The sequence below is a fragment of the Pongo abelii genome, chromosome 10, assembly GCF_028885655.2.
Source record: "Pongo abelii isolate AG06213 chromosome 10, NHGRI_mPonAbe1-v2.0_pri, whole genome shotgun sequence".
NCBI classification, from domain to species: Eukaryota; Metazoa; Chordata; class Mammalia; order Primates; family Hominidae; genus Pongo; species Pongo abelii.
In genome coordinates, this window is record NC_071995.2 from 99,135,435 (window position 1) to 99,159,395 (window position 23,961).

Sequence of the window (23,961 nt, forward strand, 5' to 3'; positions counted from 1 at the left end):
GATCAGGTGATCTTTCCACCTCAGCCTCCCAAAGTGCTGGGATTACAGGTGTGAGCCACCGCGCCTGGCCCAAGTTTACATTTTAACATTAAGGAAATTAGCAATAACCTCTCAGAGATCAAAGCAACTTGTTCTGTCCATTTCAAATATAAATAACCCGTGACATTTATAGTAGTTTTGGGCCTTTTTCCATCCCCACAAGAGACATAAATAAAATGTTCAATTCAGTAAGAATTTACCAGTATGACAATATATCTCATGTTTTGCAATGTTATGTTTTCACATGCATCATCCTGTTAGTGCTGCTCCCAATGGCCCTCACTAGGTGAGTGTTATTTATAAAATATCCTATTTTATAGATGTAGAAACGGGCTTAGAGGGGCAAGATGACCTGCCCAAGTTCATATAGCTAATCAAAAGAGCGCGAGGACATGAAGGTGGGTATTCTAACTCAGAGCCCAGAACTCGTTCTATATGTGGCATCTGTCACTCACCAAGTTCTAATATTTGCCCAACTATCTGCTAGCAGGGAATATAAAGTAAAACATGGTTTCTGCCCTTCGGCTGAGAGATAAAGTATAAGCAGCTGTTAGCAATTTCAAATTACTTTAAGTCAATGATCAAATGAATAGACAATGAAGTCAGAGAAAGGAGATAATCTTGTTAGGGTGATGAAGTTGTAGCCCTTAATAGTACCATACTAAAATATACTGTGCTTATTTTTGTTATATTATTTCACTGCTTTAGCCTTTTCGGCTTGCACAAAATGAAAACAGTTACCAGAACTATGTTTTCCAAAGATGCAAATCTAAGCTGATTATCAGTTCAGATACTGTCTTTGAGAGGGGTTAGAAATGTAAAGAAACAAATGATAGAATATTTATAAGAAGGGTAAATGCTTTAGTTAAAATTTGGAAATCTTAACACCTCTACTTTTGCTTCTGAAAGTGGTCACAGGATAACTTTTGCATGGGCAAATTTAGGACTCAAATTATAGGAAGAAACCTTCCTTGGATTAAGAGGAAACATTAAAGAAATACAAGTGAGGATATTTCCATTGCCCCTAGGCAGAATCCATTGTTCCTCAGCTGTACTTCCCAAGCTTTTTGTACTTGCTCAGTTTTAGATATTATTTATTTATTTATGTCATGTCGCCCCTTGGTATCCATAGAGGATTGGTTCCAAGATCTCTCTTGGATACCAGTTAATGGCTGCTCAAGTCCCTGATATAAAATGGTACAGCCTTTGTATATAACCTATGTACATCCTGTTGTATACTCTGAATCACCTCTAGATGACTTACAATACCTAATACAATGTAAATGGTATGTAAATAATTGTTTCACTGTATTGTTCAGGGAATAATGACAGGAAAAAAGTCTGTACATGTTCATTACAGTTGCAATACTTTTCCCAAATATTTTTGATCTGTGGTTGGTTGAATCCATGGATACAGAACCCACAGAGAGTTGATTGTATCTGCTTCTTCCATTAACCTGTTAATTGCCTGAGGACTTCATATTCCCAGATTCCCAGCACTAATATAGTGCCTGACACATAGCAGGAATACAAATATTGGTGAATTTTGTTGAGTTGAATCTGGAACTTGACAGTCCAAACTCTGGTAACTCCTAAGCCCTGGTGAGACCTAATTAGGCCGGATAGTTTTTAGCCACTCGGACTAATGGGAAGCACATCATTTATTATATATTTTAAATTAAATATTTTATATTTAAAGTAGTTCTTTTTTGAATTGCTAGTTTGATGGCAGCTGTTTACTTAGGACCAAGAGTATGGCACAAATGACTCCCTGGGGAAAGTTTAGCAGTTGAAATAGAGGACATAGTCCAATCTCTTAGCACCACAAGAATATGTCCATTGCCTTAATGGCATCCCTTGTCCCCATCACATCTCACAACTATGTCACTTTCATCATAAAGAACTACGAAAACATACTACTGCCTGATTTAACATGCATTTATTAATCTCCTATTATGTCTTCAGAAGGATGCTAGTTATTAGAGATGCAGAAGTGAATAAGAAATATCTGGCCAGTCACAGTGGCTCACTCCCATAATCCCAACATGTAAGAAGGCCGAGGTGGGAGGACTGCTTGAGACCAGGAGTTCGAGACCAGCCTAGAATACATAGCAAGTCCCTGTCTCTACAAAAAATAAAATGTCTGGATGTGGTGGTGCATACCTGTAGTCCTAGCTACTCAAGAGACTGAGGCAGGAGAACTGCTTGAGCCCCCAGGAGGCCAAGGCTGCAGTGGGCTATGATTGTGCCACTGCACTCCAGCCTGGGTGACAGAGCCAGATTCTGTCTTAAAAAAAATCTATGGAGCACCCTTTATGGGTCAGGCAGCATGGCAGGCACTGGAGATAACAGTAACTGATTCCCACTCTTTTTTTTTTTTTTTTTGAGACAGAGTCTCGCTCTGTCACCCAGGCTGGAGTGCAGTGGTGCAATCTAGGCTCGCTGCAACCTCCGCCTCTCGGGTTCAAGCAATTCTCCTGCCTCAGCCTCTTGAGTAGCTGGGACTACAGGCGCGTGCCACCACACCTAGCTAATTTGTTGTATTTTTAGTAGAGACAGGGTTTCACCATGTTAGCCAGGATTGTCTTGATCTCTTGACCTTGTGATCCGCCCGCCTTGGCCTCCCAAAGTGCTGGGATTACAGGTGTGAGTCACTGCGCCCGGCCGATTCCCACTCTTATAAAATGTATATGGTATTTCACACTCCAGTGAGAAGGAGAGATATGAATTGTGATAAGTTGCAATAGAATTGAACCTAGAAAAGGAAGTAACTAATTCTGCTTCTCTGTGACAGGGAAAGCTCCATAGAGGAAGCAAAATTTGAACTTGGCCTTGAACCATGGATGGGGTGCCTTAGTCTAACAAGGATCCTGCCTTGTATTTCAGGAAAAAGCATGAAGACATAAAAAGTGTATCCCACTTGTTAGGGGAGCTGTCAGAATGCTCTTGGCTGATAGCTACAGAAAATAAACTCATTATGGCCTAAAAAAGTAAGAAAATATATTAGCTCAAACAAGAAACCCAGAGGAAGGGTGACAGCAGAATTGGTTAATTTAGGGGCAGAACCCACCATCGGAAACACAGATCCATCTCATCTTTCTGCTTCGCTATCCTTGGCGTATTGGCCGTCCCCGCGGGCTGGTTCTCCTCCTGGTCATCTAATGGCCACACCAGTGCCAGGCACTATGTCCGGGCACAACACTGGTCAAAGGAAAAAGAAATGCTGTCTTCCTCAGCATGGAAATCTTTCTTAGGAACTTCCCAGTAGACTCTCCTTTAGTCTCATGGGCCCAAATTTCACTGCTGTCCCTAACTACACCAACCTCTGATGTGGGAAATGAGACCAACAGTGGCTGGACCTTGGGCTGGAGCTCGGATTTGCCTCTACCATAGTGTATGGCCATGGGGCAGGGAGGGGGAAGGGAGCCTGCACAGGCAACAAGATGAATCAGCTTTAGGAGCCTTAGATGAATCAGTGTCATTAGTTCCTAGGGAAACTATTGAGCTTCTGAGAGATTAGTTTGAAAGGAAAGCAGAAGGCAGATGTAGCCTTGTGTGCCATGTCAGGGATTTGTACCTTGACCTCTGTGCTATGGGGTGATGTCATTTCTAGAAAAGTTTCAAGTTACATGGTTTTAAGGAAATAGTATCATTTTTAACCAGATGCTCAGTCCATCTTGAGGACGTCATCAGAATAAATCATATAGAGGTATTTAAGATACCAGGATATATGTCTTGTGTAATATGCATACTTGTAAATCACACACACACACACACACACACACACACACACACACACCTGCTTCGTTTTTGTTCCCAATTATGACTAGAAAGCTAATTAGGAAATAAAAGACTTTTAACATTTAAAACACCTAAAGCAGTGTAGTGTTAATTCTATCAAATGGTTATTCTCTCAAAGAATATTTCTGATCATTGAACATAATTTATTAATCACATACCTCTTTTTAAAAAAGGGGAAACAAATAGGAAACAGGAGCAGAAACATAAAATTATTTTTGCATTTTCAGACTTTTCCGTGGCAAAATCTTTGGTAGTTAAGTTAGAAAATAGCCCCCCCTTGTGACCAAAAATCAGGTAATTCGTCATTCAAGCAAAAATGAAGCAAATTTTAAGCAATTCTCCAGGAAGAAGGAAGCAGGAAAACAGGAAAAGGCTGTCCCCTTCAGGATGATGTTAGTGTTACATCTCCAATGTTAGAAATTGCTGGTTCACAAGCCCTTCGTTTATGTTGGCATGGTTAACTCTGATTGTTGACTCTAATTCCAAAAGTAGATTTATGTTTATCTATCTTGTAGGAAAATTATTTTTTAACTCTCCCATTATTTCTTTTCTACATTTTCTCTATATTCACTCTTGGCTTTTACAACATGCACAAGATGAAATAATCATTTTAAAAGTTTAACCTTATTTTCCCCAAATGTTATCAATTGTAATTAGATAGCTAATGGAGGCAACATCTCTGGAAGGTGTGTAGGGATTTAGAAAGGCAAATGAAATAGGAAATTTGGCAATCAAAGAAATTTTTAAAAATTTTAATATTTTCAAATCAGCTGTCTTGAATATCATCCCTAAATCTTCATGTACTATTTAATTTAATGGCATGGCCATAAATTATTATTTTAGGTAACCTGAGGAGTGTAGTCTCTGAATGCTGAAGAAAGCATAAAGATTGATATTTTTTTGAAGATGAAAAAGAACAACCTTACCAAGAAAATAGAGAACTTGGTTTAGCTTTAATACCTGGAAAAATACTGAGGCAAATCACTGATCAGCCAGTTTGTATTTATCCCCAGTAATCTGCAGAATTTGTTGGTTTTTAAAAACCTACACGGCTTTGTAAAGACAAAAGTTCACACGTTTAATCTAAGACTTAAGATGAACTGAGATTAAGATGGCCTAATGTGTTGATTCAGTTCTCCTGAATAATGATAATAATAGCTACTATTATAATTATCTACTCTGACATTTATTGAGGATTTACTATGAACCTGGAATTGTGCTAAGCGCTCTCTCTATATCTCATATAACACTACTGTTATATGCAGTACCCATTATATTACACGTGACAACATTTCACAGATGAGAAAATGAAGGCTTAAAGAGTTTAAGTAATGTCTCAAGAGCAAGTCGTGGAGTTTGGTTTCAAACTCAGAGCTGGCTTATGACCTCTTAACCACTAGGTTTGCTGGAAGCCAGGACTGGTATTCTCCAGGCTCACATTCTCCAATCCTCTGCACTTTAAGTTGTATCTAGTTGAGTCATGGGTATTTAGTTCATTCTGTAACAGCTGGATAAAGGGCAATCTTCCACATGATGTAATCCCCAAATTGCTCAACAAAGACATTGTTGTTAATAGAGTCCACTGGGGTCAATTAAAAAATCAAAGTCAAAGGGGAGAAGAGGGTGGTATTTTGACCAGAGAGGAAAATAGCAGGGATTTAATTTGGGAAGACTGTTTTTTAAAACATATTTAAACATTTATTGTGCTCAAAATTTAAATAAATCCAAAAAATTAAATAAATCATATAATTCTCTTTATAGGCTGGGTGCTGTGGCTCATGTCTGTAATCCCAGCACTTTGAGAGGCTGAGGCGGGTGGATCACCTGAGGTCGGGAGTTTGAGACCAGCCTGACTAACATGGAGAAACCCCGTCTCTATAAAAATACAAAATTAGCTGGGCGTGGTGGTGCATGCCTGTAATCCCAGCTACTCAGGAGGCTGAGGCAAAAGAATCGCTTGAACCTGGGAGGCGGAGTTTGCAGTGAGCCTAGATCGTGCCATTGCTCTCCAGCCTGGGCAACAAGAGTGAAACTCCATCTTAAAAAAAAACAAAAAACAAAAAACAACTATCTTTTAAAGTACAAAATAATTCATCACCTTCCTTTATTATTTACCCATTATTTCATCTGAACGTTTGTAGCTAAGATTTTCTTAAAGCAGGTTACCCATGATTACAGCTGCCTGAGAGACCTGTCTCGTGGCATATATATGTGTTTCACCAAAGGCAATTTGGGAATGTGTGTTGGATCAAGATTCAGATAATGTAGACTTGGGTTTTCCATTTATTATGCTAGTAAACTTAGTCAGCTCAGCTTACCCTCTCTGAGCCTTACTTTCTCAAGTCTGAAATGGGGATAGTAATACTGGCTTATCAGTACTTCCTGCACAGGATTCTTGTACAGAATCAAATTCGTTTATGTGTTTGAAAAATATGAAATACTGTATCCATGGAAAGGATGGGTTAATTATTGAAAAGAAGAAATCCTAGCGTACTTCGGGATCTTTTACTACCATTTGCATCACTGTAAGATAGAGAAAAATGAGAGCTGTGTCCATGCATGATAGAAGTAATTTTTTTCCTTTTTGTATTCATTTTATTTCAATTTTTTAAAATTTTATTTTCGATTCTGGAGGTACATGTGCAGGTTTGTTACATGGTGCGTTAATCTGTTTTGCATTGCTATAAAGGAATACCTGAGACTGGGTAATTTATAAAGGAAAGAGGTTTATTTGGTTCATGTTTCTGCAGGCTGTGCAAGAATGACACCAGCATCTGCTCAGCTTCTGGGGAGGCCCCAGGGAGCTTTTATTCATGGTGGAAGGTGAAGGGGGAGCAGGCATGTCACATGGTGAGACAGGGAGAGAGATGCTAGGCTCTTTTAAACATACATATTTCACAGTAACTAATAAAGTAAGAACTCATTCATTACCATGGGGAAGGCACCAAGCCATTCATGAGGGGTCTACCCCAATGACCCAAACATCTTCCACCAGGCCCCACCTCCAACACTGAGGATTACATTTCAACATGAGATTTAGAGGCAACAAACATCCAGACTATTTCACATGGATATATTGTGTAATGATGTGATTTGGACTTCTGGTGAACGCATCCCTCATCCAAATAGTGAACATTGTACCCAATAGGTAATCTTTCAACCCTCACCTTCCTTCCATCCTCCCGCCTTTTGGAGTTGCCAGTGTCTATTATTTCTATTTGTATGTCCATGTGTATCCGTTGTTCAGTGAGGACATGCGGTATTTGATTTTCTGCTTCTGAGTTATTTCACTTATGATACTCTTCTAACAGTGAGAATTTAGGCTTTCTGGTAAGTATACCTTAGATGATAATTGTACTCTTTAGCGTCTGGAATCAAAGTTTATTCTGGTTTGCTCAGCCAAAGCTCTTTAACTCTGGATCTGTTTTGGAAGAAATGGAGCAGTCTATTCTCATCTGGACCAATCCCGGGAAACATCCTCATCTCAATTAATCCATAAGTCGCATCACAGGTTTTATTGTTTGTTTTGTTTTGTTTTTCTGTCACCACGATTCTCCATCCAATGGCTCTTGTGGAATAAAGCAATGCACACAACAGGCACCAAGGTAATATTTATTGAATGCAGGAAGTGGCACTAATAAGTCTTTTTTTTTTTTTTTTTTTAGAGCTAGCATCTTGGCCCGGGTGTGGTGGCTCACGCCTGTAATCCCAGCACTTTGGGAGGCCGAGGTGGGTGGATCACAAGGTCAGGGGTTCAAGATCAGCTTGGCTAATATAGTGAAACCCTGTCCCTACTAAAAATACAAAAAAAAAAAAAAATAGCCAGGTGTGGTGGCACACGCCTGTAGTCCCAGCTACTTGGGAGGCTAAGGCAGGAGAATCACTTGAACCCAAGGGGCGGAGGTTGCAGTGAGCTGAGATCACGCCACTGCACCCCAGCCTGGGCGACAAGAGTGAGATTCCATCTCAAAAAAAAAAAAAAAAAAAAAAAGAGACAGCATCTCACTCTGTCACACAGACTGGAGTGCAGTAGCACAATCACAGCTTACTGCAGCCTCAACTTCCAGGCTCAAGCGATCCTCCCACCTCAGCCTCCTGAGTAGCTGGGACCACAGGCATGTGCCCACTGCACCCAGCTAACTTTTGTAGTTTTTGTAGAGATGGGGTTTTGCCATGTTGCCCAGGCTAGTCTCAAACTCCTGAGCTCAAGCAATCTTCCAGCCTTGGCCTCCTTAAGTGTTGGGATTATAGGCGTAAGCCACTGCACCTGGTTAGAAGTCTTAAATGACAAAGAGGAATGAGCTAGATAAAAGACAAAAGGGATATTTCAAGTAGAGAGCACAACATGTACAAAAACTGGGCAATGTGAATTGTTTAGGGAACTACAAGTGGCCGAGGTGGCTAGAGGAAAGGCAGTGTGATAGAGTGATAGAGTGCAGCTTAGCCATAGCCACTGTCAGGACTTTGGAGCCTGCCAGCTTTGGTTTGAATCCTAGTTCCACCTCTCTTAGCTGAGTGCCTTTGGGCTAGTTATATAACCTCTCTATATCTACCTCACAGGGTTTAAAACTATTAAATGAATTATGGTATATTAAATGCTTAAAATATTGCATAATACATAATGAGTACTCCTACTATTACTATTGTTATTGTGAATAGTGAGATAGGCAGGGGACAGGTCCTAGAGGCTCCTACGTTAAAAGGAAGAAAATTAAAACTATATGCCGAAAGCCATGGGGGAGGTTTAGAAGGTTTTTGTAAGAAGTAGAGAGAAAGTATGTGATCTGATTTTTAGAAAGGTGATTCCAATACGTGGATAGAAGATAGATCAAAGGGAATCAAACTAAAGACAGGAAGGCCAGTAAAGAGGCAACTGCAGTAATCCAGATGAAGAGAGATGGACGCTTAAATTAAGTAAATGCCAGGTGCAATAAAGAGGAGAGGGAGCACCAGGTGAGAGTGAGCAGGAGAAGCCACAGGCCTGGGTGCCTGAATCTCAGTTGTCAGGCCTGGGCAGTTGAGTGATGTGGATACCACTCACCGAGAATGGGAACGCCAGGAAGGAAGTGGATTTGGAGAAACATGGGGGAGCTTAGTTCTGTAGTACACGGTGTCTTTGATTTTGGACACACTGAGTTTGAAGAGAACAGCCAAGTACTGATGCTTAGCAGGTAATGGCTTGGTGCTTCAGGAAGAGATCAGAACCCTTTGATAAGAACCCTGGCCTGGCCGGGCGTGGTGGCTCATGCCTGTAATCCCAGCACTTTGAGAGGCCGAGGCGGGCGGATCACGAGGTCAGGAGATCGAGACCATCCTGGCTAACACGGTGAAACCCAGTCTCTACTAAAAAATACAAAAAAATTTAGCTGGGCGCGGTGGCGGGCACCTGTAGTCTCAGCTACTGGGGAAGCTGAGGCAGGAGAATGGCGGGAACCCGGGAGGCGGAGCTTGCTTTAAGCAGAGATCGCGCCACTGCACTCCAGCCTGGGCAACAGAGCGAGACTCCATCTCAAAAAAAAATTAAAAAAATAAAAAAATAAAGAACCCTGGCCCATTTAGAAATGAAGCTGTCTATATTTCCAGACTGAATAACAACCACTTTTTGTTAGTTGTTTAAGATGTGATCTCTGCCTTAATTATCAATAGTCATATTCAAAAGATTCACTAAATCCCATCTGGAAAATGGAGACGTTTTTGAGATTCTTTTGGCAATTCAAGAGCATTATCATTGATTATTAGTAGTGACTGAAACACAGACACTGACAAAATTAGACATACACTCATTGCTTTGGCCATATTTTGAGAATTTTGTCAACTGATTGTCTTCACAATGTCCTTCCTTTGGACATATAATAAAAATAATAAATATACAGTCATTATTTGAATGTGTGCATATAGTTGCAAAATTACCCTGTGTTTATATGTATAATGTGTTTCTAGTTTTACACTGTTTAGTCACTCAAAAATTGTATTATGATTGCAACTTTCCCCCACAGGTATCTCTGATGAATATATAACACCTATGTTTAGTTTTTATAAAAGTATTGGGGAACTGAAGATGACTCAAGAGGAGTATGCTCTGCTTACAGCAATTGTTATCCTCTCTCCAGGTAATTTCAATGTTATATTTTAATTTTTATGCAATTTTTTTCAGTATACTAGTAATAACGTTTATTGAAAAAAATCTGAAAAACAGAAATATAAAGAAAAAGTAAAGTGGCCTATAATTCTACCATCCAAATAGAACCATTATTAACTTTTCAGTGCACTTCTTTTCAGTCTTTTTAAAAAATATCACGCTTATTCATTTAATAAATGTATATTGAACACCTACTATGTACTAACCATGGTGCTAAGCACCGGGGATGCAACAAGACACAGCTCCCATGCAGCTTGCATTCGGGTAGGATGAGAAAGATAATAAATGAAGAAACAAGAATATTTTTCCAGATGGTGGTAAATTCTACAAAAAATATAATGAGAATATAAAGAAAGAGAGTGGCACAAAAATGGTATTTTAATTCGTGGTCACGGGAGGCTTTTCTAAGTGGGTGGCATTGGAGCAGGGACCTAAATGAAATTACATGCTTTTTAACATAACAAGGAACTTTTTTCTGAGTTTATATTTCTTCAAAAGTCATTTCCCAAGTCATTAAAAAATTACATTGGTAAAGTTGTAATATGTGCTACATATTCCATTGTATGAATATACAATCATTTACTTAATCTTTACCACGTTTGTATATTCAAGATATTTCCAGTTGTTTTGTTGCTGAAAATGTTTTTTCAACAGTTTTTTTGTTGAAATGAATATCTCTTTCCATAATTTTTTCTATATTTTTGGGTTACTTTAATAATTTGGGAGTCGAATGATGCCATGTTCATGATTTGTAGAGCATAATAACAATGTTAGCCTTAGACCATTTTTATACATTATATTGAGGCAGAAGCTAGTTGTTACTTTGCTTTACCATAAAAATTATGACTTGTGACTAAAAAACTATTCAGCAGAACCTACTAAAGTTATGCATGGATATGTCCTATGACCCAGTCATTTCACTTCTGAGAATATACTCAACAGAAAGGATGCTCACATCCACCCTACAGGTTATCTTTAGGGGTTTTGATTGGAAGGGGAATTAGGAGGCTTCTGGGAAGCATTACATGTGTTGTATCTTGATCTCGTTATAATTACATGTGTGTGTGTGCATAAAAACTCATCAGGTTGAACACTTAATTTTTACATTTTGTGTACAACATTTAACTTACACTTCAAAATAGTTAACGTTGCTATAATTATGCCGAATTAATGCTTTTCCACTTTTTAATTTTGTCATTTTATTTTAAACTTCAAAACAGATAGACAATACATAAAGGATAGAGAGGCAGTAGAGAAGCTTCAGGAGCCACTTCTTGATGTGCTACAAAAGTTGTGTAAGATTCACCAGCCTGAAAATCCTCAACATTTTGCCTGTCTCCTGGGTCGCCTGACTGAATTACGGACATTCAATCATCACCACGCTGAGATGCTGATGTCATGGAGAGTAAATGACCACAAGTTTACCCCGCTTCTCTGTGAAATCTGGGATGTGCAGTGATGGGGATTACAGGGGAGGGGTCTAGCTCCTTTTTCTCTCTCATATTAATCTGATGTATAACTTTCCTTTATTTCACTTGTACCCAGTTTCACTCAAGAAATCTTGATGAATATTTATGTTGTAATTACATCTGTAACTTCCACAACTGTAAATATTGGGCTAGATGGAACAACTTTCTCTACATTGTGTTTTAAAAGGCTCCAGGGAATCCTGCATTCTAATTGGCAAGCCCTGTTTGCCTAATTAAATTGATTGTTACTTCAATTATATCTGTTGAACTAGGGAAAATCTCATTTTGCTCCTCATCTTACCATATTGCATATATTTTATTAAAGAGTTGTATTCAATCTTGGCAATAAAGCAAACATAATGGCAACAGGCTTTTCTTTGGGAACAAAATTTGATAAATATACAAACTCATTTCTTTAAATGTTGAAAGACATCCTATTGAATCTGAGGGGGTAATTTACAGAAAGATACTGTCTCTCATTACATCAATGGCACTTTTGTCATCCCTGGAAAAGTCCTGGTGAATAGTCATTCATCTGTAATAGCCCTCTGATCATTTCCTTTTCTTTGAAGTTCAAAGAGAATAGCAAACAGAAAAGTTAACAATTTTCACATAAAATATTCCCTCAAGCAACCCTTTCCCCCATAGTTAGTCTTGAGGCAGGATTCACAAATTCAGAGTACTCAGCTAACTGCAGTGATGGGACCTTCCCTGTCCTCTCTTAAAAGTGAGGAAATGATTGGCTTCATTGTATCCAATCATCTTTCTGTTTTGTTTTGCTTTTGAAAACATCCCTACAGCTGGGAGCACAGCTGCTGTATACTTCCCCTAAAGCAGGAATTTAGTTCATTTCCTTCCTTCATTGTTACACTGTTGCATTCTTCTCCCTATTATCCTTTGGTGAATACAATAAAACACCTTCTATAAGTAATGGGCGTATATCTCCCTTTCTCCTAAAATTAGCCAAAGTGGAACATGATTAGCAAGCAGTTTTTTTTGTATCAAAATACTAGCACAACCCTGGAATTCTAAAAATAACCAGTCAATGGAAAACTGTGTTGAGGCTAGCATCAGTTGGATTCTGATACAACAAAAATGTCTTGAGTTCCCAGTAAGTACAAGATTCATTTGCTAAACTCCATGGAGGATACAAAAATGATTAAGATCCAGTAACAGAGCTGAGCCCAATTCACACCTGTAATCCCAGCACTTTGGGAGTCTGAGGCTGGAGGATAGCTTAAGCCCAGGAGTTTGAGACCAGCCTGGGCAACATAGGGGAAACCCTGTCTCCACAAAAAATAAAAAACAATAAAATCAGCCAGGGGCTGTGGCTTGCACCTGTGGTGGTCCCCGCAACTTGGGAGGCTGAAGCAAGAGGATTGCTTGAGCCTCAGAGTTGGAGGCTGCATTGAGTCATGATTGCACCACTGCGCTCCAGCCTGGGCAACAGAGCGACACCCTGTCTTCAAAAAAAGAAAAAGAAAAAACCCAGTAACTGCCTGGAGGGAGTTATAAAGGCTGCAGCGGAACTTGCTGTAGGTTTACCCTGGAACTTGGGAAAGTTTCATAGAGGAGATGGTACCTCTGCTGGGCTTCAAGGGATAGCCCCGAATTCAGTGGGTCCAGGTAGGAGGGAAGGGGTTCAAGGTGAAAGGGGTGGCAGGAGCAAAAGGAGGAAGGTGGTGAGTTGTACAGATGTTAAAAGACCATACGTAATCTGGGGAGGGAGGGAGGATGCACAGTCTCTTTCTAAATTTCAGTTTCACCATTGTAAAATGCAAAGATCAGCACTTATTGCATACGGGGATTTAGCTTATTAATGAAGAGTAAGTAGGAAGTAGCAGGCCCACCAGGAAGAGGGTTGGTGAGGAAAGGACATTGAAGAAAGGAGTAAATTTCAGTTTGGTGTCTCCGGATCTCATGCCATGTGCGCAGACAGCAGTGAGAAATGAGCCTGGAACTGGTGGGGCACTGGAGACAGAGCCAGAAGCTTAATCCTCTAGGTCTGGATTTATTCAAGTGGTTAAGACCTTGTAATAGCAAACAATAATGCTCATCACATGGAAAATTAATTGTGATACTATAAGAAATACATATTGTGTTTTCGTTCCTGGTTTCTGACACAGCTTCTAAAAGCCTTGGGAATTCCTGAGTGATAGGGGTAATAGGAGCATCTCTGGGTGAAAATAAAATACAAATTATAAGTGCTATGAAAGAGAAGTATTTCCCTTGCTCTGATATGCACTTTTATGGGTCATTTTCCACACTAGCAGAGTGAGTTTTTTTTCTAAAATGAAAATCTGGTTACATGTTCCCTGTGCTACTTGATTTCCCATTGACTTCAGCAGAGACCCAGAGCTCCTTGGGAGAGCAGTTGGCTATTGAGACCTCCCCCCCGCCCCACTATATGATCCTACCGGTTTTGTCTCCTGCCCTACCTATATTCTAGGCTTCCAAATAAAATGCATTCCCCAGAGGTCTACCTTCTCTTACACCAAATGAGAAAGAAAGTATAGAGACGGGGGAAAAGAAAGGGGTTTTCTTGTTTTCTCCCTTTTCCCTTCCACCTCAGGTCTCAAGTAGGGGTGATTTTGTGTCTCAGGGGGACATTTGGCAATGTCTGGAGACACTTTTGGTTTTCATAACTTGGAGGTAGAGGTGCTACTGGCCTCTAGTGGGTAGGAGCTAGTGATGATGCTAAGCTTCCTACAATGCACAGGATGGCCTCCCTCAGCAATTATCTGGCCCTAAATGTTAACAGTGCTGAGGTTTAGAAACCCTGCTCTCTCCCATCCTGTCTTAGTTCATTCAGGCTGCTGTAAATACCATCAACTGGGTAGCTTATAGACAACAGGAATTGATTCCTTACAGTTCTGGGAAGTCCAAGATGAAGGCACTGGAAGATTCAATGTCTGGTGAGGACTTCCTGGTTGCTAGATGGCATCTTCTAGATGTGCCCTGACATGGTGGAAGGCATTAGCTAGCTCTCTTGGGTCTCTTTTATAAGAGCACTAATCCCAGTCACGAGGCTTCACCTTCATGGCCTAATCACCTCTCAAAGGCCCTACCTCCTAATACTATCAATTTAGGGGTTAGGATTTCAACATACGAATTTTGGGGGGACACAAATATTCAGACCATAGCATATCCCAAGAAAATATGACTCCTACACTGTACTCTCTCTTGACCTGATCTAGCATCTAGCTTCAACATAATTCTCATGGTGGTGGTTTTCTAGTTCATAACAACATTGTGGACAGTCATTTTATTAGTGAATCCAAATACTGGATATGAGCAACTGTTTTTGAAATTTTGTTTTCTTTCTTTGTTGTTCAGAGTGAGAAACTGATTTCACTCATTGATCCTATAGCAGCAGAATTTTACTTTTCCCCAGATTTTTACAAGATTACAATTTATTCTTTTTTCCTTACATGAAATAATAAATTCAGTACACTATCACATATCACATTTGGGTGTTAGCTGATTTATGTTTTGGACACTCAGAATCCACTGCCTTTACTTCTGTAAGAGTACTCTGATTTCCTCAGGGGAACCACCCTCTTCCCATCTCTTAGTCCATATGTTTTAAGTGGAGTTGATTCCACCCCCAGCTCCAGAGTTGGAAGTGTGATTCAGGCACAGCTAATCAGAATATCACATATCTTAGCTCACAGTCATTGGTTTAGAATTGGGCAGGTGACTTATTTAAAGAAAATTAGATATACTGCTGGAAGAATTTTTAGGAGGAAGGCAGTGTCAGTTACATGCCTCTGTGTGTGTGTGTGTGTGTGTGTGTGTGTGTGTGTGTGTGTATTAATTGTTCCGAATTCTTCACTCTCTCCCTGTAGTAGAATTATATGGCCAGGTTATTTGACTCGTGAATTTGCAGTGCCTCTCACAGGAGTAGGCAGAACATACTTCCCCACCCACTGATGTTGAGCTTGTCCTTGTGGCTTGCTTTCGGCAATGGCACGTGGGTGGAAGTGAGAGTGTCAGTTCCAAGCTATGGCCTTAAGAGACATCACATGTTTCTGCTGCTGCTCTTGTACTTCTGCTATCTGCCACGAGAAGGGAATGCCCTGGATAGTTGCAAGTCTCAGAATGAGAGACAGAAGGAGCACACCTAAACCCAACTTAAGCTTGAAGCAGCATCCCTCCTCTCCACCATGAGCTAACATGCAGATCGACAAACAAGAAAAATCAATGTTTATTACTGTAAGCCACTGAAAGTTAGGAGTTGTTTGTGATACAGCATTATCACAGCAACAGTCTAGCTAATATATCCTATTTGTGTTCAGATCTGTTCCCTTCCTTCCCTTCTCTGTTCATCTAAGGAGGGAGGGCTAACCCCTGACAGGCTGCATTTTATAGGTTTCTCTGTTAACTGGCTTTGGCCAGGTTCAATCAATGGAAAGTATTGATGGGAGACTGGAGGATGAGAAGAAGGGAAAAGCGAGGATATTTCTCCCTCACTCTTTCTGCCTCAGATTGCATCTCTGGTAAAGATTGCATCTCCTACATAGCTCCCAGTCCCACTGGGAAACTCCCCCCCGCCACCCCAGTGCTGATGGCCCTGGTTTCTAAACTCCTCTTTTGAACCCTAAGCCCTAGAATTGCAGTGGCTTCCTACTGTTGCTAATCTCTGAGTTGTCTTACCTGCTCCTGTTTACCTTCTCAACTCTTGCAAAACCAAGTCTGTGTTAAGTTCCTGCTTTTTGATGCACCTATAGTGGTTTGTGTTTTCTGACTTGAGAACTATATAGAATGACTCACTTTTTTTTTGGTTAGACTCAAACCTATGAGGATGAAGAACCAGAACTTCTGGAAACCATCATATAACCAGGAGGAACCTGAGAATAAAGTCAACATGAAAATCAGAGCCAATAGAGACTGGAGTTTGGTGACATTATCTGAAATCTTAGATCAAGCTGTGCCTAAAGTTAGAGAGTTCTTTCCTGAGATTTTAATTACATGAGCCAATACCTGCCTTTTTATTCTTAAGTGAGTTTGAGGATTTTTTTTTGCTATCAAATATAACTAAATGTGATAGAAACTTGATCATACTTGAACAGTAAGCCATTTAGAAATAAACTGTGCTCTGTAAGAGCCTGTCGTGGCTACAATGCTAATATTTGTGAAGACGTCTTATAGATGAACTGGGGGAGTGGGGAGTATAGCTCAATGTAATCATTCTTGCTAGGCTGTTAGATTTTTACATCTCTCTCCAGATATAGACTGTATTAGTTTCTTAGGGGTACTCTAACAAATTACCACAAATTTGGCAGCTGAAAACAATAGAGATTTATATTATTTCATGTTTCTGGAGGCTAGAAGTCCAAAATCAAGGTGTCAGCAGACCAAACTCCCTCCAAAGGCTCTAGGAGAGAATCTTTCCTTGCTTCTTCTGGCTTCTGATGGCTCCTAGCATTGCTTGACTTGTGGCAGCAAAGCCCTAAGCTCTGTCTCTGTCTTCACATGGACTTTTTCTCTCTCTCTGTCCCTTTTCTGTCTCTTGTAAAAACACTCCCATTGGATTTGGGGTCCACTCTACTCCAATATGATCTCATTTCAATCCTTACCTTAATTATACCTGCAAAGACTCTATTTCCAAATAAGGTCACATTCTGAGGGTTCTGGACGAACATGAATTTTGGGTGGGCACTATTCAATCCACTATATAAATTTAACACACCATTTTAGTATTAACCATAACTTGTTATAAAATTTCATATCATTGAATTATTTATACATATTATTTGTTAACACAAATCAGTATCATTCTTCTAAGACAGAGCTTAGTATTATTTTTAGAATAGTTGGCTCTCAACAGATTATCTGCTGAACAGATAGTTTAATTAATTGTGAATGAATCAATACCTCTATTGCCCAAATATTTCATCCAGTTCTTTACAAAAGGCACAATCCATACATTGACATTCAACAAGTCAGAAATAAAAACATTTCTAAAACAACAAAATGCAGAACAAAACAACTAATAAACTAATCAAAATTTTAAAAAGTCTTCAATGTTTTTAAATTACAGTGTATTTTAAACAATAGAAGCATTCTTTGCATGGCTGTGAAAAGGCCAAATCATAGTTCAATACCCAATGGTTATTTGATTATCACAGACCCTTCTGTATTCTGTACACCTTTATGGCAGATAAATGATTATTCCTAATGTAATACCTTTTAAAATTTAGATTTCCAAACATGGTGCTTTCTTTAAAAGTGCAGCACATCTCCACAACTGGAAAGTCAAACTGGTGAGTCTTGTTTTGCATTCTACAATTATGCCAATTTCGTGTAAAGATACAACCTCTAAAACATGGCTATTAACCTTACCACCTATTAGAAAGCCTACACTTGAAAGTAGATTACAGCTTATTAGATGAAACCCTCAATTACTAATTATAGTTTTAAAATCAAGATAGGTAAATGGTAAGTGTACTTAGTTGGGTACCAGCTGGGAATTAATGTAAAAGTAAGGAGATACACACACACACACACACACACACACACACACACACTAGGAGATACACACACACACACACACACACTACAGAGGAGAAAAGCAACAAGAATTAAAATAATTTAGAGGCAAGGCCGGGCGCGGTGGCTCACGCCTGTAATCCCAACACTTTGGGAAGCCGAGGTGGGTGGATCACTACATCAGGAGATCCAGACCATCCTGGCCAACATGGTGAAACCCTGCCTCTATTAAAAAAAAAAAAAAAATTAGCCTGGCATGATGGCGGGGCGCCTGTAGTCCCAGCTACTCTGGAGGCTGAGGCAGGAAAATGGCGTGAACCCAGGAGGCGGAGGTTGCAGTGAGCCAAGATCGCTGCCACTGCACTCCAGCCTGGGCGACAGAGTGAGACTGTCTCAAAATAAATAAATAAATAAATAATAATAATAATAATAATAATAATAATTTAGAGGCAAACTCCTCATCTAATCCCCACATTTAACCAGTGAAGGATGTGGCCTTAGAGAAAAGTGTTTTGCACAGATTTCCTGACTCAGGATTCACTTGCCACTACACTGTCCTTATATCTTTATAAGGTATAGAAGTTACAAAGACAAATAAAATAGAACAAAAAGCAAGTTATCATAAAAATGCACTGCTGACAAGATTTAGTAAAGGGTTTAGAAATATTAAGTAGTGTGTGTTTATGTGTGTGTGTATGAGGCAGAGAATTTTTGTGTACATATCTCATATAGGATAGTTTCAAGTTTTAATAAATGGTATTCAAATGTTTAGATACATAGTACGCACATAATAAAAATAAAAAGTTGACAGCTAATGACTCATTAAAGAAGATCTGTATAACACATTTTTTTCTTAAGTTTTTGTAGAGCAGTGCACATATTTTGATGTTAGGGTTCAAGAACTCCAATGTAATACTTTAATTCAACTCAAAATTTGGCCAAATGAGGTGGTATACAAACTGCCCTTTAGTTTTAAACAGAAACACTATGAAACATAGATTTGAAAAATAAGTCCTGTGAATATCTATCTATTGTGGTGATGTGAGCAGCAAAGTGTTGTGGGATTGATTTTAATATTAAAAGTGTTACTGAAACACCAGGGGTTTGGTCTAGGTCCTGCTGCTTGCAGCACAGAAAGCCAATGACTGATATGACAAGTACTGCCAAGGAAGAAGGTTTTAATCAGGTGCTGCAGCTGAAAAGATGAGAGATCAGTCTCAAATCCATCTTCCTGACCACTAAAATTAGGGGGTTATACAGCAGGGAAGAAATGTAGCAATGTGTAAGAAAAAAGGAACTAGAGAGGGGCAAGGAAGCAATCAGGATGAATGAAGGGCCAGGCTTTCATTGTCTGGCTGAGATGATCTGGTGAGTTTCAGTTCTTTGATACTTTTTGAGAGGTCTAGGGATCCTTTCCTAAGGAAGGAACTCGGATAAAACAAATGTAAGTTTTAGGTTTTAAGACCAGAAGGGTCAATTTCTGTGGTTGGGACTATTGAGTCAATTTCAAAAGCGGCAACCACTATCTGGTTTCAGGTTCATTTACCACTTAAATATCAACTCCTAGTTACCATCTTCACTCACCCACCTACCCCAGAATGTAAGCTCCATGACAGTAGGATTCCTTGTGCTTAGAATGGAGCCTGACACAGAAGATGTGTAAAATAATATTTGTTGAATTTACTTCTCAAATCTATATCTCCTACACAGACCAATTTAAACAGCTTCAGGTCTAACTTTATCTTCTGAACATCTCCACTTGCACACTCCTCTCACACTTCAAACTGAGCACACTCCAAACCAAAATGCATTATTTTCCCCCACAGTCTGTTTTCCTTGTATTCTTTAGATTGGTACCATCATCAATCACATAATAACTAAGTCCAGATGAGTCAGCTTCTTAGGTATCACGAGATACCTCTTCCTTACCATCCCTTCTGAGAAAATTTAGGTAACCGTCATCTTTTAATTTAAGGGATTGCCATTTGTGTTACTACCATCTTCAAACATCTTTGAAAATATTGTTTTTCCCCTAAAACACAAATCTGTTCCTACCAGCCCTTCCTTATAATCATCCCAATTGCCTGTGGGAAAGAAATTAAATTCCTCAGCATCTACCAGGCCTTTCATCTGTGCCTACTTCTCCCATCTGATCTGTCTCCCAGTCTGCAGACTTCAGTCATTCAAAATGAGTATTCTCAGAGACATTTCATGTACTCTCACATCTCTGGAACCTTTTCTTTGTTGCTCTCTCTGCCTGGAAATTAATTCTTATTCCCAGTTATCCCTCCCGGCAGAGTCTTAATTCATCTTTAAAAATTCAGTTCCTTTCAAACCTCTACCATCACCCTCCAAGACTCTGAGGGGTTCCTTCTTTCACGGACCTCCACAGACTTCCATTTGGCCTTTACCACGCTGCTGAGCACTCTGAAGCCTAAGGCTGTTTTCATTTCAGTTTCTTTAGCAAGCAACAGTACATCTCATTGTTTCTGTTGAGTAAAGGAAGGAATAAATGCTAGAGAGAGATGTCGTTCCAGTTCAGTGCCCACCCTTCACAGATGGGGACCTGAGGCCCAGACAGGAGACATGATTTGAGGAAGGTTACAAGAGTGAATAGGGCCGGGTGAGGTGGTTCATGCCTGTAATCCCAGCACTTTGGGAGGCCGAGGTGGGAGGATCACTGGAGCCCAGGAGTTCAAGACCAGCCTGGGCAACATGGCAAAAACCCATTTCTATAAAAAACACAAAAATTAGCACGGTGTGGTGGCACGTGCCTGTAATCCTGGCTACTCTGGAGGCTGAGGTGGGAGGATCGCTTGAGTCCGTGAGATCAAGGCTGCAGTGAGCCGAGATCGTGCCACCGCACTCCAGCTGGGTGACAGGGCAAGACCCTGTCTCAAAAAAAAAAAAAAAGAAGGGCTTGGGGGCTGCAACACAGGCCTCGGGGACAAAGCCAGTGATTTTTTTAAAAAACTTATTTATTTATTTACTTATTTATTTATGCTATGAAACAAGCCACATTTACGGATATAACCGATTTGGGATTGTTACATTGATGTCTAGTCTCGGCTTTATTTCAACCCTGGGAGCCAGTAAGCATCCCTTACGTTGAAGTTCATTATTATTTTTTTTTTTCAGGCTCCGGTGTTTGCTGAAGAGTCAACATTCTCCTTTTGTGACTTGGGACTACAGGATTCCTCCTCATCCCTCCACACCTGAGAAGAGGGGCCTCTATGAAAGATTTCTGCTGAGGACCCCCATTCCAGCTGGGTTCCAGGCTGTCTCTGGAAACCGTGGCGCCCTCAGGTCAGCCAGCTCCCGAGTGGATGTGGGGTTGGGAGCGGCTCTTAACAGACCAGGATAAAACTCAGGGAAGCGCCTTCAGCTGCACCGCAACATTCCAGGACGCTCAGAAGCAATTATTACAGGCGAGGTTCATTCACCTCTCAGGCCTGTGGGAGCAACAGGACGGGCTGTGGCTTTCGAACTGGCTGTCGCTGAGAGGCCAGATCGGAGGACCTGCTCTGACTGAACCACTTCGCCTTTCAGTGAACAGAGGGACTTGGCCACCGAAGCTCCGAGACGCCCGGAGGCGCAGCGCTAGACGCGCTGACAGGCTAGCGCTCACGGGTCGCGTGCTTCCCGGCAGCCCGGGGGGCGGGGCCTCAGACCACGCCCCCGCCTTATGATTGGTCCCTTCGAAACAGGCGGCGGCGAGCGGCTACTGACCCTGAGGCCCAGGCGGCGGCGGCGGCGGCGGCGGCGGTTGGTCAGGGGCGTGTTGGCCCCGCACAGATTGAGCCGAGTTGTCGCCCCGCTGGGAGAAGTGACCCTCCTGCGCCTGGTGAGTACTTCCCTGTTTGCCTTCTCTTTTCCTGGCGAACTTTTACTCGCTGTCTCGGGGCCTCCGCGCCTCAGCCTGAGAGCTCCAGGAGGCCCCAGCGTTCTGAGGCTCCGAAGCGGAGGTTTGTTGGGTCCCCCGGCTGCGGGAGCAGGAACGCTCTGCGTTTGCCTGGCTGCGGCAGTCGCGTGCTCTGATTGGCTCCTGGGGCCGTCAAGGTGACGTTGCGCCTGCCTTCACCTGTCCACCCAAGTGCGGAGAGAGGGGCGATAGGTGTGCGGGGCGGTTGGGGCTGCTGGTGTGGGCGAGCTCAGCTGGGGAGGAGGGATCCAGCCGCTACTCGCCCTGCTTTAAATCCAGAGCGGTATCAGAGCCCGAAGCTACTGTGGGGTCTCCAGGGGCACCCTCATCCCTAGGCGCCTAGCACTTAGAGGGTCCGTTTTTTTCTGTTCATAATTCACGGAAAGAGTTGATGAAGTCTCTGGCCCTGCAAAGAGAAAGACAGTAATTCTTGCCCTCTAGCAAGGTTTATAGGCTCTTCCCTGTTGTTTCTCCCAGTCCATGCAGGATCTAGAACGCCCACATGTGCGGAACTGGGGAATAGAGCTGGAGACCCTGCGCGATGCCTTCCGCCCACAACCCTCAGTTTGGAGGACTGCCCGGGGAGAGGCTGGCGAAAGAAAGGGAAGGCTTGTAGAGTGCCTTGGAAGTCAGAGGAAAGTTTCGGAGGGCGTGCTCCTCTATGCAGTCACCCCTGGTTCCTTTCCTAATCTTTTCACACAAAGGGATCGAATGTTGTAAATTTAGAGTGCTTTGTAGCATGGCATGGTGGAATAGCTGATCCCCAGTCGTTACAAAGAGATGATTTTAGGTCAGAGCCTGGGTTTTATTTACTTCGCTTGTGTGGAGAGCAAAAAACAAACAAACAAAAACAACAAGAACAACAAAACCGCTTTGTGAATTGCTATCTGATCACCTGTCTTGGCACTTAAATGATTAGAAATTGAAATTCTCACTACCTCAGATTCCCTTTGGGAACAGATTGGAATTGTTTCAAATGAGAGAAGTGGAAACTAGTGATCTGGTGTAGATCCTGATAACTGTTGTCTGACTCATCTGTTTGAAAATCTCATTAGAAACCAACTGTCACTGAACAGTAGGTGTTTGCTATCTGACATTGAATTAGAAGTAGTCATTTTTTTTTTTTTTTAGCGTGACAGAGTTGCTAAGCATGGGGGCTCTGAAATCAGACTTTATTGGATATCTGACTTTAGACACATTATTTAATCCTTCTAAGCCTAAATTTCCTAGTCTGTGAAAGAAGGTTAATAATAGTTCCTACTTTATTAACGAGAGGATTGTTGTAAAGATTAAATGAAATTCCACGTAACTAATTTAGCACAGTGCCTGATACATAGCTATTATTATTTCTTTGCTGTTTAACTTGGACAAAAAGTTTTGAGCCGTCCCCAAAGGATGAGGAGAGGTAGAAGGTGAAGGCAGTACCAGAGAAAGGGATAATTATTGTTTATTGACTAAATTATACATGTAAAGCATTTAAAACAGTATCTGACACATCATAAACACGTGGATTACTATTTATCAAACACATCATTATATATCAGGTATTGTGTTCTTTACTTATATTATTGTTAAACTTCTTAGTAATCCTAAAATGTAGTTCATGTTATCTCTATTTTTTTTTTTTGAGACAGAGTCTCGCTCTGTTGCCCAGGCTGGAGTGCAGTGGCGCGATCTCGGCTCACTGCAACCTCTGCCTCCCGGGTTCAAGCGATTCTCCTGCCTCAGCCTTCCGAGTAGTTGGACTCCAGGCGTGTGCCACTACGCCCAGCTAATTTTTGTATTTTGGTAGACACGGGGTTTCACCATGTTGGCCAGGATGGTCTTGATCTCGACGTCGTGTTCCGCCCGACTCGGCTTCCCAAAGCTCTGGGATTACAGGCATGAGTCACCGCGCCCGGCCGTTATCTCTATTTTATAGGGGACAAAACTGAAGCTCAAAGAAGGGAAATCACTTACTAGGGTTCACCTGGAATTCAGTGCAGGCTTTTTTCTGTGTTACACACCTTTATATTTCTAACATTAAGTAACTTTCCTGCAGTGGATTGTCAGTGTGACCCAGATTAATTTCTGCTGTGGGTATGGGTTTATTTTGAATA

General features: G+C 41.1%; 1 protein-coding gene across 2 annotated transcripts in view; it reads left to right on the forward strand.

The window, feature by feature from the left end:
* NR1H4 (nuclear receptor subfamily 1 group H member 4) overlaps positions 1–12,470 on the forward strand; it is a 69,837-nt gene extending 57,367 nt beyond the window's left edge. For both annotated transcript variants that reach the window (XM_024256807.2, XM_024256806.2), the window contains exons 8-9: positions 9,837–9,950; positions 11,200–12,470. In XM_024256807.2, the coding sequence (XP_024112575.1) occupies positions 9,837–9,950; positions 11,200–11,438 (353 nt within the window). In that variant the 3' untranslated portion in view covers positions 11,439–12,470. The remainder of the gene's footprint in view (positions 1–9,836; positions 9,951–11,199) is intronic.
* Positions 12,471–23,961: the final 11,491 nt, after the last annotated feature.